This window comes from Eptesicus fuscus, chromosome 17 (genome assembly GCF_027574615.1).
Source record: "Eptesicus fuscus isolate TK198812 chromosome 17, DD_ASM_mEF_20220401, whole genome shotgun sequence".
Classification (NCBI taxonomy): Eukaryota; Metazoa; Chordata; class Mammalia; order Chiroptera; family Vespertilionidae; genus Eptesicus; species Eptesicus fuscus.
Window position 1 is genome coordinate 21,712,698 of NC_072489.1, and position 13,555 is coordinate 21,726,252.

A 13,555-nucleotide genomic window follows, 5' to 3' on the forward strand; every position below is an offset into this window, starting at 1 on the left:
TTTTATTCTTTTTTTTGTGATGAAGAAGCTAAGATTCAAGAATTTTTAGTTGTTAAGTCCCAGAGCCAGAATCCAAGCTGGTTCTTCCTGGATTTCTAGTCCAACTTTCTTTTCATACAATATTGTCTCTCTATTGAGAAAAACTAAGAAGAAAGCCTGTGCATATGGAATTCACTGAAGATCTTTCTCAAACTATAGTTTCCTGAATGAAACCTGGATTATTGGCTGTGCATAGGTTCCTTTGCAAAGGCCCAAACTTTCTTTGAGAAAAATACAGGGCATCTATATAGGATGATTTCATGAGTGTGTGGACGAAAGGGGCCACATGCTAAGCTGACAAGTTTAAGGAAGGCCTGCATGGTGGTCTTGCAAACTCAGAGATCTAAAGTAACCACAAAGGATGGTCTGAACTTAAACTTTAACTAAAAGCAATTATGGTGGGTAGTTGGATCCTAGGCCGGTATCTTCACTGATAAGGTCTACCTTGACCTTAACTGAGCCTATCTGTCTATGTGCATCTATAATAACATACCCTTGAAGTGTCTGGGTAACTTGTAACTTCTCTTTTTCTGGATGCCTTGGGGCACAACCTAATGTGCGGGGCGCCAGGACAGATACCACAAATTCCTTCATTGTTATCATGTTCATTGTTCCTGCACCCACCTAAGTATGTGTCTATCATTTTACTTTTTATCCAATCCCAGGGGTTTCCCCACTTTGCTTTCTCCCGCCTCTCTGGTCTATCACCAATGGATTTCATGTAACCCACCTACGTCCCCTCCTTTGATTGCAATGTACACATACAGATGTGACCTGCCAACCTCTGAGCTTTATCTCAATCCATTGAGGTTCTGCTTCCCCGCAGTTGTCGACAGTTGGGCTCAAATAAACTCACAAAAATTCTTTACAGGTTTGAATGTTGTTATGTTAACAAGTGCCTGCAATGCCATTTGCCCCCAGAAGCACTTTCCCCAACCCTGCTCCGTATGCTTGCTCTTAGTATATGACTTTCGCACCTTTAGCTGAAGATTTTTATTTAAATGTGAGTGCTCTTGCAAGGGACAATAATACCTGTCTAGATCTGGGAATAGATATCTGGTAAGAAGAAAGGAACCCAGAGAGCCCTCCGTATTGGTGGAAGGAGGAGATTCAGTATGGAAAATCCTTCTCAATGGAGAAAAGGTATGACAATGGGAGGCTGGGGAGACAGAAGGCAGATATCCCAGACGTGTCTAGATTGCAGTCTAGGGACAAACTCAGTCTGTTTGTCTGATCGCTCCAACCATAAAACGGACACATTTCCCTATGACTTTCTGACAGGATCAAAATGTGGGGATTCTAGAAAAGCCGGTAAAGTGATACATTCTAACAACAGGGAGAGTATCTGCAGGCAGGAAACAACACAAAGCAAACAACCAAAAAGCAAGCACAAGAAACCCCTCTGTTAGCAATGGAAAATGGAAGGAATGTGAAGCTTAATATGATGGTAAACTTGGGAAAGTGAAATACAGCATGCTCATCCTTTAGGATCATTTGTAGATTAATAAATAGATGATATGAGCCTTGGACCCTGTTTTTAAAAAACCTTCCTTGTCCTTTTTTTTGAATTTACAGCTAGCGTAATGCTTTTGCATTAAGATCAGGACATGTGAGGGAGACAGCCAATTGATGTGTCTCTCTCACATGGATGGTTTTCTCTTTCTCTCCCCCCTCCTCCCTCCCTTCGACTCTCTCTAAAAGATCAATGGAAAAGGCCCCACACATCTCTGTGTGTTAGACCATAAAAACAACCAAAGTGAAGTCCATAAAAATATATGTAGATTTTTATACTTACTACTCAATCCTCCCTATAAAAGTCCATAGGACTGAGCCCGTGGTCGGCAAACTGCAGCTCGCGAGCCACATGCGGCTCTTTGGCCTCTTGAGTGTGGCTCTTCCACAAAATACCACGGCCTGGGAGAGTCTATTTCGAAGAAGTGGCGTTAGAAGAAGTTTAAGTTTAAAAAATTTGGCTCTCAAAAGAAATTTCAATCATTGTACTGTTGATATTTGGCTCTGTTGACTAATGAGTTTGCAGACCACTGGACTAAGTGAATGCTGCCTCTTAATGATGAGTGATGGGCTGGAGTGTGTGCCACAGGTTGGGAAAAATACTATATTGGAAGGTTAGAATTTACCTAGCAGAGGGATATCCTAATGATAAATTATTGGAAAGCATTTTTAGTGGGAACTAGAGATGTATAATTTGGCTTGAAAAGTCTTGTGTGGGTAGGGTATGAACTATTTTAGGGCAGTCCTATAAAGAAGGGGCAAGGTATAAGATTAATAGATGAAAACAGAGTCAATATAAGGACTGTGTGTTTATATTTTAAAAAACCATGTAGATATTCTTTGCAAATAATAATAACTTAATTACACAAAAATACACACACACACACATACATACATACACACACAAATGTGTAATAAAAATATATCACCTTATAGGACGGTTATGGATTTTTTCCTAAGTATCAGTGACAAACCTAGCTTGGTGAAAAACAAATACACTTATGTAATATGTTATTCCGTTTTAATAATCATTCAGTGATGTTACCTAACTTTTCATAGGATAAATGGCAGTACCCCAACTATTTACACCTTTTCACTTTAAAATTTAGTGAAAATAATGCAAAATTTATTCCCAAATCAATGAGCCCAAGCCAATACTGATCCTAAAGTGCTGAGTTCATTTTTAAACTTCTTAGACTTTTTACTGTTGTAATCTTATCACAGGGTTAAAGCCACTCGACTACTTCAGCCTGCACATAATATCTTTTACAAGTCTCCTTTAAATATTCCTGTGGGATTCTGGTGGATTGCATCAAAAGGGGGTTGAACATGTTTCTTTTTTTCAGAAGGTATAACTCCCGTTGAAGCCATGAATACCACTGAGTAGTATAGCCTCACTATTTGAGGACATTTTCTTTTTATTCCTCTTTATTAATAAGTTAGAGCCCTAAGAGTGATGGACAAGGATTTATATTTCATTGAAGTCCTTTGCTCTTTACTGGCAAAACATATTTTACACCCTGAATAGAGGGTAATTATTACAGTTAAGCTTTAATAGAAATTGCCTTTGTTAAGTATAGAATTTGCCTTATCATTTTATATGTAAGACAAAGATATTTGCATTTTATTCCCCAAAATTCTGATGACTGGTCTGAGTATTTCTCATTTGTGAAATGTAGTTGAGTACTTCCATACATAAAGTCCTAAATTCAGTTTTCTAGGAGTCATTTAATTTAAGAGGAAATAGTGGGGTTTAATATTTTACCAGCCTGTAATTCAACTATATTTATTCTTTCCTCCATTGAAAATAAGGAGACACTAAAGAGGTAGTGTGTCAGCTATAGAGGAAAGGGGAGATTGTCAAGAAGACTTAAATTTCATTGAAGTTTTAAATTTTTTTTTATTGGAAATAGGCTGTTCTTTGAGTGAGATGACTAGGTTGTGTTGATTTATATGAGGGAAGATATTTTTTGTTGTATAGGAAGTAGAGAGCAATAATTTAAGAGTGGAAGAAAGGAATAAAGAAAATTCATGGGGGAGGGGGCGAGGTGGGAGTCCTTGAAAAAATAAAAATTAAAATATAGAGAATTATCAAGAAAATTATGAGTTGTCAGCCCTGGCAGGCATGCTCAGTGGTTAGAGCATTGGCCCTCATACCAGAGGGTCTCAGGTTTGATTCCCAGCCCATATCGGGGCACATGAGGGAGACAACCAATAGATGTGTCTCTCTCACATGGATGTTTTTCTTTTTCTCCCCTTCTTCCTCCTTTCCACTCTCTCTAAAAAAACCAATGAAAAAAAATGTCCTTGGGTGAGGATTAACAAAGAGAGAGAGAGAATTATGAGTTTTCATTACAATATGTGCTAAATAGAATAAGATAGAAACTTCTTTTTCCAATAAAATGAATTATTATTGTATATGGATATTCTGTTATTAGAAAGTACATGGTACAGTAGATTGCTTTTGCTTGCTCTTTCATTTTTATTCTGTGTTCCTAGAATTCTCCTTACCCAACTCAAGAACATCCACCAATAATCCCATGAAGGTAAAGCAGCATAAAATTCACAAATGCTTTTTCCAGATGAAAAACCACTATTATCTCTGTTCTCCAGAAATTTCGGAGAAACCTAGCTGACAAAAAGGAACAGTTTGTCGACTTAAATTATGAGAATTTTGGAATTACACCTGTTATATCATACTTGTTAAAACCAGCTACATCCAGTGAAGACAGATTTCTGATTACATTGGTAAATTTTTTCATGAAAGGCCCATGAAGACCCTTAAGTATTTAATTTTGCATAACTGAATTGGTGGTTACTCGTAAAAAGAAGCCTTTGTATTCTTATGCTACTTTTTTAAATCCAGTGATCTTTAAGGAGAAGAACTTTAAAATGAAGTCTATAGTAATTTCAATACTAGTGGAAGGTTTTGGATACTCTTTCACTGGGAAAAAAATGCAACAGCAGAATAGATGTCATGTGACTAATACCTTTTTGCTCAATAACAATGTCATCTTGCCATAAATGTTGAATTTATAAAGTCAACGAGGGCTCAAAATAGCGGTATTGAAAAAGGGATGGATAAGTAACCTATGTTGATTCAAAGGCCTTGCTATAATGACCTGATTTGGGACACGGTTCAGATTTGATGTACTTTGATAATCTTTTGATTCAGTGTTCTAGGGTTGGTGTCTTATTTATGTTTATTGTACATTGTGATCATATTGATAAACTCCTAGACTTAGATAACATGGGATGGAAGAAGCTGTGTTTTTATGGAAACTAAAGGTCAAACACAAATTAAGATCTTGACTCACTGCCATTAATGTAAAGTGGATTTGGGCTTGTGTAATACAGAGGTTAGTTATGTCTTTATAACCCAGACCAAACATAGAACACTGTCAAACACAGCTCAATATCTCACTAAGCACTCTTTGAAAAGAATAAGTAGTTTACAAAGTACTTCTCTTGTTCCCTTCTCCCAATTACCATGTGAAGTCAATAACATATGCCCATTTTTACAGATAGGGACGTTCAAGTTTAGAGACGCTAATAATTTGCCTGATATCACTTGATTAGCAAGTGTCAGAAAAATCTTGAACCCAAGACCTGTACTCTACCACAGATGACTGTATTTTCCTCAAATAACTATTTTATGTTCATTTCTTCATAGCATTTCTACTGTATTCTACTCCAGTATGCAGGTATCACCAATGAGTTTGGAGACTAAGCAAAATTTGGGTCCAATACTGTAGGCTAGTAGATTGTAGATTAGAGAAACTGTCATTTTCACCTGTGTGTTTTTTTATTCATTTTTAAGAGTCCCTCAATACAAGCTACTGAGCTTTCATTAATTCTATTTCTCTTACAATATTTATAATTCAAATTTACCAACATTACTTTTCATGCTCATAGTATCTTCCAGCTGCCTCTGATTTTTAACGCAGTTAGCTAAGAGAACACAATGGCTTTGCTACAGATCCAGGGGGAAGGGACTACCAGCAGCTACACAGTTTCTGAATTTTTCATTCCTCATGGTTCAATTCTCAGGTATCATATGCGGAACTCATCTTGTGTTTGTTAGGCTTCATGGCCTGATGCTTGTTTTTTTCTGCTAGTCTAATTCACAGTTTAAATCAACTGCTTAAGTTCTCTTCTCGGTAAACGTGAAGGGAAGAGAAGATATTTCATGCACCTACAGCATCCCCCCAAAGCCCTGCCAAATCAGTGACTCTGACTCTGCATTATCCTTCCCCAGAAGGAGAGCATAATTTCATTATCCATGAATCATCACCTCTTGGATTGTAACATCATCGTCAGAGAGCCTAATGGACCCGTGTTCAGCTGGCTGCACTGGGGAGGGAGGAAGCGGGGAGAGAGCAGTGGGGCAAAGCTCAGGTCACTGGCATGACTGACAGACTGGAGTGTCTGCAGCCAGAAGGGGAGGCTCCCTTGTGTGATAGTCAGACATTCCTACTGACTAGTGAAGAGCTGATGCTGATTCTTTCAATATTAATACTGGAGTTTATTTTTCCCAACCTAAATTAAATCATATTTCAGTATCCTGCTGATGGGAAACGTTAACCCATTTAATGAAAAAATATATATGTGGCCAACATAGATGAATGTGAATGCTTTAAAGTATTTCTTATTTATTCTTATTACATTAGAGCTTGTTCATCCTCTTTGGGCACTTATTTCGAGTCCTCAGGACCAGTTCTATGGCCTGTGTTTGGACATTACTCAATAAGGCACTATGCAAAAAATAACTTCAAAAAACCACTGTAACTTAATTTCCCAGGGAGATGAACTAAATAAATTCCAATATGATTCACAGATCAGAAGCTCTATGTCGTCAACTACGTTTCTGTAAGGACTGAGGATGTAAAAAACTGTATAAAATGTGTGAATAGCTGTGGTTAGTCTAAGCCGCCACTGGAGGTCACTCCTGCTCCACAGAAATGCAGTTTATTGCCTGTTGTCTACTTAGGCAGTTGATTCACTAAATCAAGGAAAAAATGGTTTCAGTTCTTTGAAAAGATGTAATGTCAACATCCTTGGAAAATATAAACTAATTTAAAAGGAATATATCTTGCATAAGTATTCCTCAGAAGACCGTGACACTGGGACTATTAACTTCATGCTGCGGTAGCACTGTGGGTACCGGGGCTATAAAAATGGGGGCCAAACCCATGCAGTTCAGAGATTAAATTGCATCTCCTCTCTGACAAAGCATTCAAAGCACTGACTGAACCCATCTGCCTCCCTGTGTCTCTGCCGTGTAGTTCAACAGGTTAGGCTGTTTATTTAACTGTTGTCACCTTTGAGGGAATTTGCACTAGAAAATGGAATATCGATTCTCTCTCTCAAATATGCAATGAGTTTGAAAAAGTAAAGAAAACAGATTTATGATCTGAAGTCCAGAAAGTTCCATGGGGTTGGGGTGAGGGCAGCAACTTTTGAGGAGGAGAACATTGTCCAGTTGGCTTTGCTGAATTTGTGGTGGTGAACAAGTTATGGTCTTACCGACAAGAATTAAATATTTGAGCTCAGAAGAGATGCAGAACTAGAGGAGCTTCATTCCTCAAAAGGAGAGGTCTTTTTTTTTTAAATTTGTAATTTCCTGTTCTGAATCAAAATGAGTTTTACTCTCTAAAGGATTTTATTGTGGTTCTTATTCATTCCTAAATTCATAAAGAATTAAAGTTACATATTGAAAAAAAATGACTAGCCCCTAAAATGCTGGTCATTCATTTCATCTTACACACCAAGTGGCTTTGAATTTTAAAAACACTTTCCAATACAGCAAATGTATTTTGTATATACTAGTGGTACCAGAGCATTGAGAATTTGCAAGAATTCAAAAATATAAGTTTAAATATGTCTTGCTTAAATTTATTTGGTATCCATGACAAATGAGGCAGAAGGTCAAGTCAAAGAATAGAAATGAGCTTTTTCACTTTAACACTGCATTTAATTAACACAGTCATCTTTAGTACAGATAAAAATGAGTCTGACCAAAGAAAATTTCTTTTTTAGATGGAATATGTATTTACTGACATTTTATGAAAAATGTAAGCTTACAACTTCAGTGAAAAACATCACAGTAGGCTCAGTCATCCAGTTCATAGTACTGTAAGGTAGTGTCTGCATTATTAATCCATTGGGAATCTGTGACAATTTGCCATTAGTGAATGTATAGTCAACATTTCTTCGTGGGTAAATATACTGTAGCTATGATGCTTTTCTGAACTTCCACCTATTTTAAAATTTAATTAATACCAAAGTCCACTTTTAATGTTCCTTTTTCTTTATTGCTTATAAAAGTGTGATTTTTTATAATCCGGCTTCCTTGCAATTATATTTCATGGTGACTTGCCTAGATGTTTGCCTGTCAGCAAATTAAAAGCCCCCAGACTGTATAAAAATGCTGGTAAAAATAGCCATTCACTTTTGCTTTTTTGCTGCAGCGGTTCTGTTTTGAAAGAATAGGGACATGGTTTGGCAAGCCAAATGAAATGAAACAGACTTAATGTTGCAATTCCTGATTTTTACTACTGTAATTGAATTGTTCATTTTGGGGGATGGAAGAGGATACAGACTAAAGGCATTTTTTTCTCAAATCTTAATGAACTGTGGTCAAAGTTACTTAAATCCAGAAGCTATGATATTTGAGCTGCAGTCAATAAACTTTCACCTATGACATAAAACCATGCATGCAGCTTGCACAGTGCCAACCGGGTCGGCACAGAATCATACAGATGGGTGAGTTCACAACACAGATGCGCATAGGGACACCGTGACACCAGCAATAGAAGAGCAAAGATGAGTGCCATAGGGTTGGTCTTCTCCCTCTAAGGTTTATTTTGTACATTTAGGAAGGTGCTATCAAAATCCACCTTTTTAACGAGGCTCTTGGTGGAAAGCATGTCTTGGAATGTGCTCTCTTTACACATCTGAATGAAGTGTCAGTCATGAGGGGACTGGCGTGTGCAGGACACATAACGGGACACAACAGGACAGCCTGACAAACCCCAAACCGAGAACAGAGGACGCTGATGATTCCACTCCCTCCCTCCATTAGGGCCCCCAGCAAGGGCCGAAATGAGAAACTCTGGGAAGCTCCCAACCCCATGCCTACAGCAAGCTGCCTTCCCATGTGCAAGCCTGGTCTCTGAAAAGTCCCTAATGGGAGGAGCAGTGGGGAAATCTGCCTCCTCCAATTTGCTTCCTGGCTATTTAGTTAATGGGCTTATTTTGGAAAATGTAGAGGCTGGAAGAAATGGACAGGGAAGCCCTCTGGTTTGATTTCACAGGGATGGGTTTCAGAGACAAGCTCTCTCAGGCCGGAAACTTTGTATTTGTACCACCTCCTCACAGTTGGCACTTGTCTCCCCGCAGCATTTTAACCCTTCAACACTGTTCCCTAGACTCGCCTCATCCCAATTCAGACGCCTCTGACGCCGGCGGGTGGTGCTGCTTTTACCCAGCACCATCCTCGGAGAGCTCCCTGCAGTTTTCTTTTGGAGCCAGGCATTGTTTCAAGGCTCCGTCTCTAAATGTCCCTGTCACAGGGCATTCTCCTGGAATCAGCTCAAGGTCCAAGTACCTGGGGGCCATTCCCTTCTCCCTGGATTTGCCAGCAAACTGCAAACCTCCCAGAACCGTGCCTCTGGTTCTAGCGGAATAACAGCAGATTGTGGGGGATTAATGGTAAAAAGAAGTTTTATCTGAAAACAGTGTGACGTTAATGGAATCAGTAAAGGGTCTGACACAATAGGCATTATGTTAAACCAGCGTTCAAGCTTCACATTGATTGTGGTTATTTAAGTTTCAATGGGTGCATTATGCAGGAGAGGGAAATGACCAGTGTTATGAATGCACTGAAGCGGACAGGGGAGGACCTTGCCAGCAGAGGGAGAGGGAATGGGAGGGGGCACCACGTTCCCTTTATCGTCACCGGAGTTCAATGAAGCACCACTTATTGCCCAGCTTTTAAGAGCGCTTTTATCGCAAGGGTTCATACCTCACACTCCCTGGAGCCCGATTTGTTATAGGTGCAGGGTCCCGTCCCATTCAGCAGCATCTCGCTGGTCTCCGTGTTGGTGGGTTTGTAATCTACATAAAATTCCTGGGTGCTGGGGTTCATTTGCTTCAGGGACTGTCTTTTCTTTTTCCTGTGCCTTCGCATGAGGGAGCGCTGCTGCAGCTGCTTCATGCTGGCCGGGTACCGCTTCCAGGACACGTAGATCACCAGCAGGATGACGAGCACGGACAGGAACAGGGCCACGCTCCCTGCGATGATTTTATGGAAGGAGATGTGCTCCGTGTCAGCATCGGTCTCTGGGCTGGGCTCCGTGGCCCCCACCGTGGGGGGCAGGGGGGGCTTGCTCTCGTGCTTCGGCCTGGGGAGCTTGGGCTTGAACGTGGGCTTTGGGAGCGCCCTGGCCAGATCCAACCTCTCCGTGGTACTTTTGCCACAGATGCTGTAGTTCTTCACGGCATCGATCACATTGACTCCCTGCAGCTCTTTGGGGCTGGCGCAGATGATGGTATTCTCCCTCAGGCCTTTAAAACTTTTCAGCCAGTTCACCAGGGAACAGATATTTCTGCTGCATTCCCATATATTCCCGGCAAGACTGATGTCATTGAGGGATATCCAAGAATCCAGAATCTCTTGACCGATAAATGTGAGCTTGTTGGAATCCAGGTTGAGGCGCTGCAGATTCGGGACACACTGGAAGACACTGGGTCCACTAAAAGCTTCGATCTCATTGCCTGATAAGTCGAGCCTTTGTAATGAGCTCCAGGTCCAGGACATGGTCTGTCCTATGACACTGATTTTATTCCACTGCAAGTACAGGTTCTGAAGGCTCACCAACCTCGGGAAAAGGGCCAGGTTGAGCTTAGAAAATTGATTGTGCTCCAGGTGAAGTTCTTTGAGTCTGATCATGCCAGCAAAGACATTCCTGGCTAAACTCCGGATCCGGTTATATCCCAGGTCCAAAAGTTCCAGGTTGCGGCAGTCCTGGAATATTCTCACAGGGATGGTTCTCAGGGAGTTGGACCTCAGATGTAAACTCAGCAGCTTCCTCAAGCCCCGAAACTGCTCCGATCCCAGAGAATGCAGCTGATTGTAGGACAGGTCCAAGTTCCGTAGATTGGTCACAGGTCTGAAGGTATTGTTGAGAAAATAGGAGATCCTGTTGGAACTCAGAATCAACTCCTTGAGTCTGCGTATTCCATTGAAAGCGTTCTCATCAATATTGCTGATGTGGTTATGGTCAAGGTACAGCCAGGTGAGCTGGTTGAGCCCTTTAAACTGATTGTACTTAAGTTTTTGAAGGCTGTTATAGCGGAGGGACAAACCTAAGCAGCCAGCAGATATACTTGAGGGGATCTCCTGTAATTTCTGAGATTCACAATAGACCATTTTGCCTTCACACCTACAGCCCTTAGGGCATCCTCGTTCAGCAGAAGAAAGCATTGTCAGTAAGACAGTGGGGGCTATCACCAGTGCTACCGCTGATCCGCTCAGTAGCCTAATTACATTGAAACCTGAAAATAAAAACAACTTAGAAAAGTTATCCCCCCAAAAAAGAATTCGTTTCTTTTTTAATCAAGCAAGAGCAGGCATGTGTTTTCTTTTCTAAACATTTACATCTAGATAACAACATTTCACATCAAACAACCATCTCCTTGTCCTTTAAAGAGAATTGCCTCAGGGTTTTTTGTTTTTTTTAATAGTTAAGCAAGAAACGTGTTCCCTAAGCAATTGAATTTATAGCCTTAGAGCAGAGCAAGGTAATCTCTAAAATAATTAAGGCAGAAGTAATACACAGACTAGAGGATTCTTTGTTTTTGTTTTGTTTTTTTTTAAGGAAGGAAAGAAGAAAAAGGACAAAACATACCCATCCTTTGTATTGTTCAAAGGTCGTCCTTAGGTCTTTGCTTTGGCTGAGGGGGCCACTTGCGTGACAGCCCCTGTCAGTAGCACTGGAGTGAGTCAGGGCTCGCTGACACCCAGGAAGAGAAATTGGACCCCTTGGGAGATGGACCGATTTCGGAACATTATTCTTTGCCAGCCACGCAGAACACTCCAAGAACAAATAAATCCCAACTCCGCATTTGCAGCAAAACATCGAAATCTTCCTAGGTAATAGGATCTTCATGGATGTTACGTTTTTGCATCTTTACAGGTTTGTTTTTTTTTGGGGGGGGGAGCAGGGGTGTTAAAAAAAAAAAAAAAACTGGCTTCTACAATTTCTTCTTATCAGGAAGCATGATGTATTCCTCCAGGCGACGTGGGGCTACCTGAGCTGCCACATCTGTATTCCAAAGCTCAGCATTGCTGGCGGTGAGCACCCCGGTCAGCCGCCGAGCTGCGTTGGAGCCCGGAAGGCAGGAGAGCCCGGGACCGCGCACACGCTCAGCTCACTTCTGCAGACTGTCATTCTGAAAGCTGCTCGGACTGTTGCTTTGGTTTCCGTGAATGCAGTCTTATGTAAAGCTGCCCCCAGTGGTGAAGAACATTATGGGCATGTGCAGAAATGTCTCTCTTTTATCTTGCAAATGAGCAGGCTCTCGGCTGGAAAATGAATGATTGTTTTGGGTGGCTCAGTAAGAACTGAATGGTCACCATAATCAATAACGAGCAGCATTTTCTGTAATTTCCAAGCCTTGTTTTACAATTTGGCAGTGTCTTTAGTTGTCCGCGTCTGCTTAATCGCTAAACATGTGCTGCCCGAGTTTTACTGGAGCTTGACATGAAGTTCACAGACCGAACGTCAATTTTTCTTAACCTCAACGTGGGCTTTGAACTGAGGTTTTGACGATGATTTACTGAGCTTTTCCCAGAGAAGCATTAACTGTCTGCCCACTTGACCTCTAGGAGTGACAGTGATTGCATGACACAAGGTGTCTCAGGATGCTAGAGCACATACATTTTGTAATAGAGGAGTTAACTAGTGACACAGAAACTCGTGTGTCCACATGCCTTTCTGGTTTTCCCACAAAATGTATCATCGGTTTAATGGCTTGTGGCTTGGTTTGTTGTTGTTTTGGTTTTTGTCTTTTTTTTTTTTAAATAAAAGAGAAGTAAACTATTTTTAGTGTGAATAGAAGAATCAAGAAATCATTAGGTTCCGTTTATCCATGCTGCTGCTATTTATTATGCTAATAATATTTGAGCACTTTCTAAGTGCTTTGAGTGGGCTATCCTGTTTTATCTTTAAATAGTATTATGATGAAGGTCCCATTATAACCTTCATTTTAAAGATGAGGAAACTGAGACTTGCTCAAGGTCATAGAGCAAGCACTGAGATGCAGAAGGACACCTCTGTTATGCTTGAACATCTAACTAGATGATCTTGCTTCAACATGGTTATCTTCATTTTAAAAATGACTAAAATAAAAATTAGCCTGATTGAGGCATTGGGGCAGGGCAGCAGTGGTTAAAAATAAACAAACAAAAAAAACCACCTTCCTAGAATAGGTTTGTATAAACATTTTTGGTATGAGTCTTTTAAAGAAGTATTATAAAACTTAAGGATGGGCAGTTTCATCTAATGATTAAGAACATGGATTTTTGCACCTAAATTCAAATCCTGTCTAAAATTTACCAGCTATGTAACCTTGAGTAGGTTACTTATCTTCTCAATGCCTAAAGTTTTCTCTTGTACAAAATGGGTGTGATAACAAAAATCCATTTCATAGAGGGTTGAGATTTAAGTCATCTTAATATCTTAAAAGTACCTAGGATAACATGTGGCATGTAATAAACTTACATTAGCTATTATTTGAACATCAACTTTATTTGAATATCAACTGATATTGCCTGTTGTTTAGTATTAAATATTGACTATATCAACTGTCATTAACTCACAAAGAATTACTTTAATGAATATTTTTATATTATTTACAATGGATTTCTGAAATTCACTCAGTCTTGCCTTCTTTGCTACCCAGAACAGCACTTGACACATTATAGATGATCAATACATAT

The 13,555-nt window shown here is 40.1% G+C and overlaps 2 protein-coding genes across 2 annotated transcripts in view; one reads left to right on the forward strand and one right to left on the reverse strand.

Annotated features, from left to right (window-relative positions):
* The window catches only part of LRRTM3 (leucine rich repeat transmembrane neuronal 3), a 156,611-nt gene extending 145,145 nt beyond the window's left edge, over positions 1 to 11,466 (reverse strand). The window contains exons 1-2 of the mRNA XM_008145459.3: positions 11,463 to 11,466; positions 9,578 to 11,109 (exon numbers count right to left, since the gene is read on the reverse strand). Of these exons, the coding sequence (XP_008143681.2) occupies positions 9,578 to 11,109; positions 11,463 to 11,466 (1,536 nt within the window). The remainder of the gene's footprint in view (positions 1 to 9,577; positions 11,110 to 11,462) is intronic.
* CTNNA3 (catenin alpha 3) overlaps positions 1 to 13,555 on the forward strand; it is a 1,343,669-nt gene that overhangs the window by 557,688 nt on the left and 772,426 nt on the right. The gene's annotated exons all lie outside the window — the stretch shown is intronic.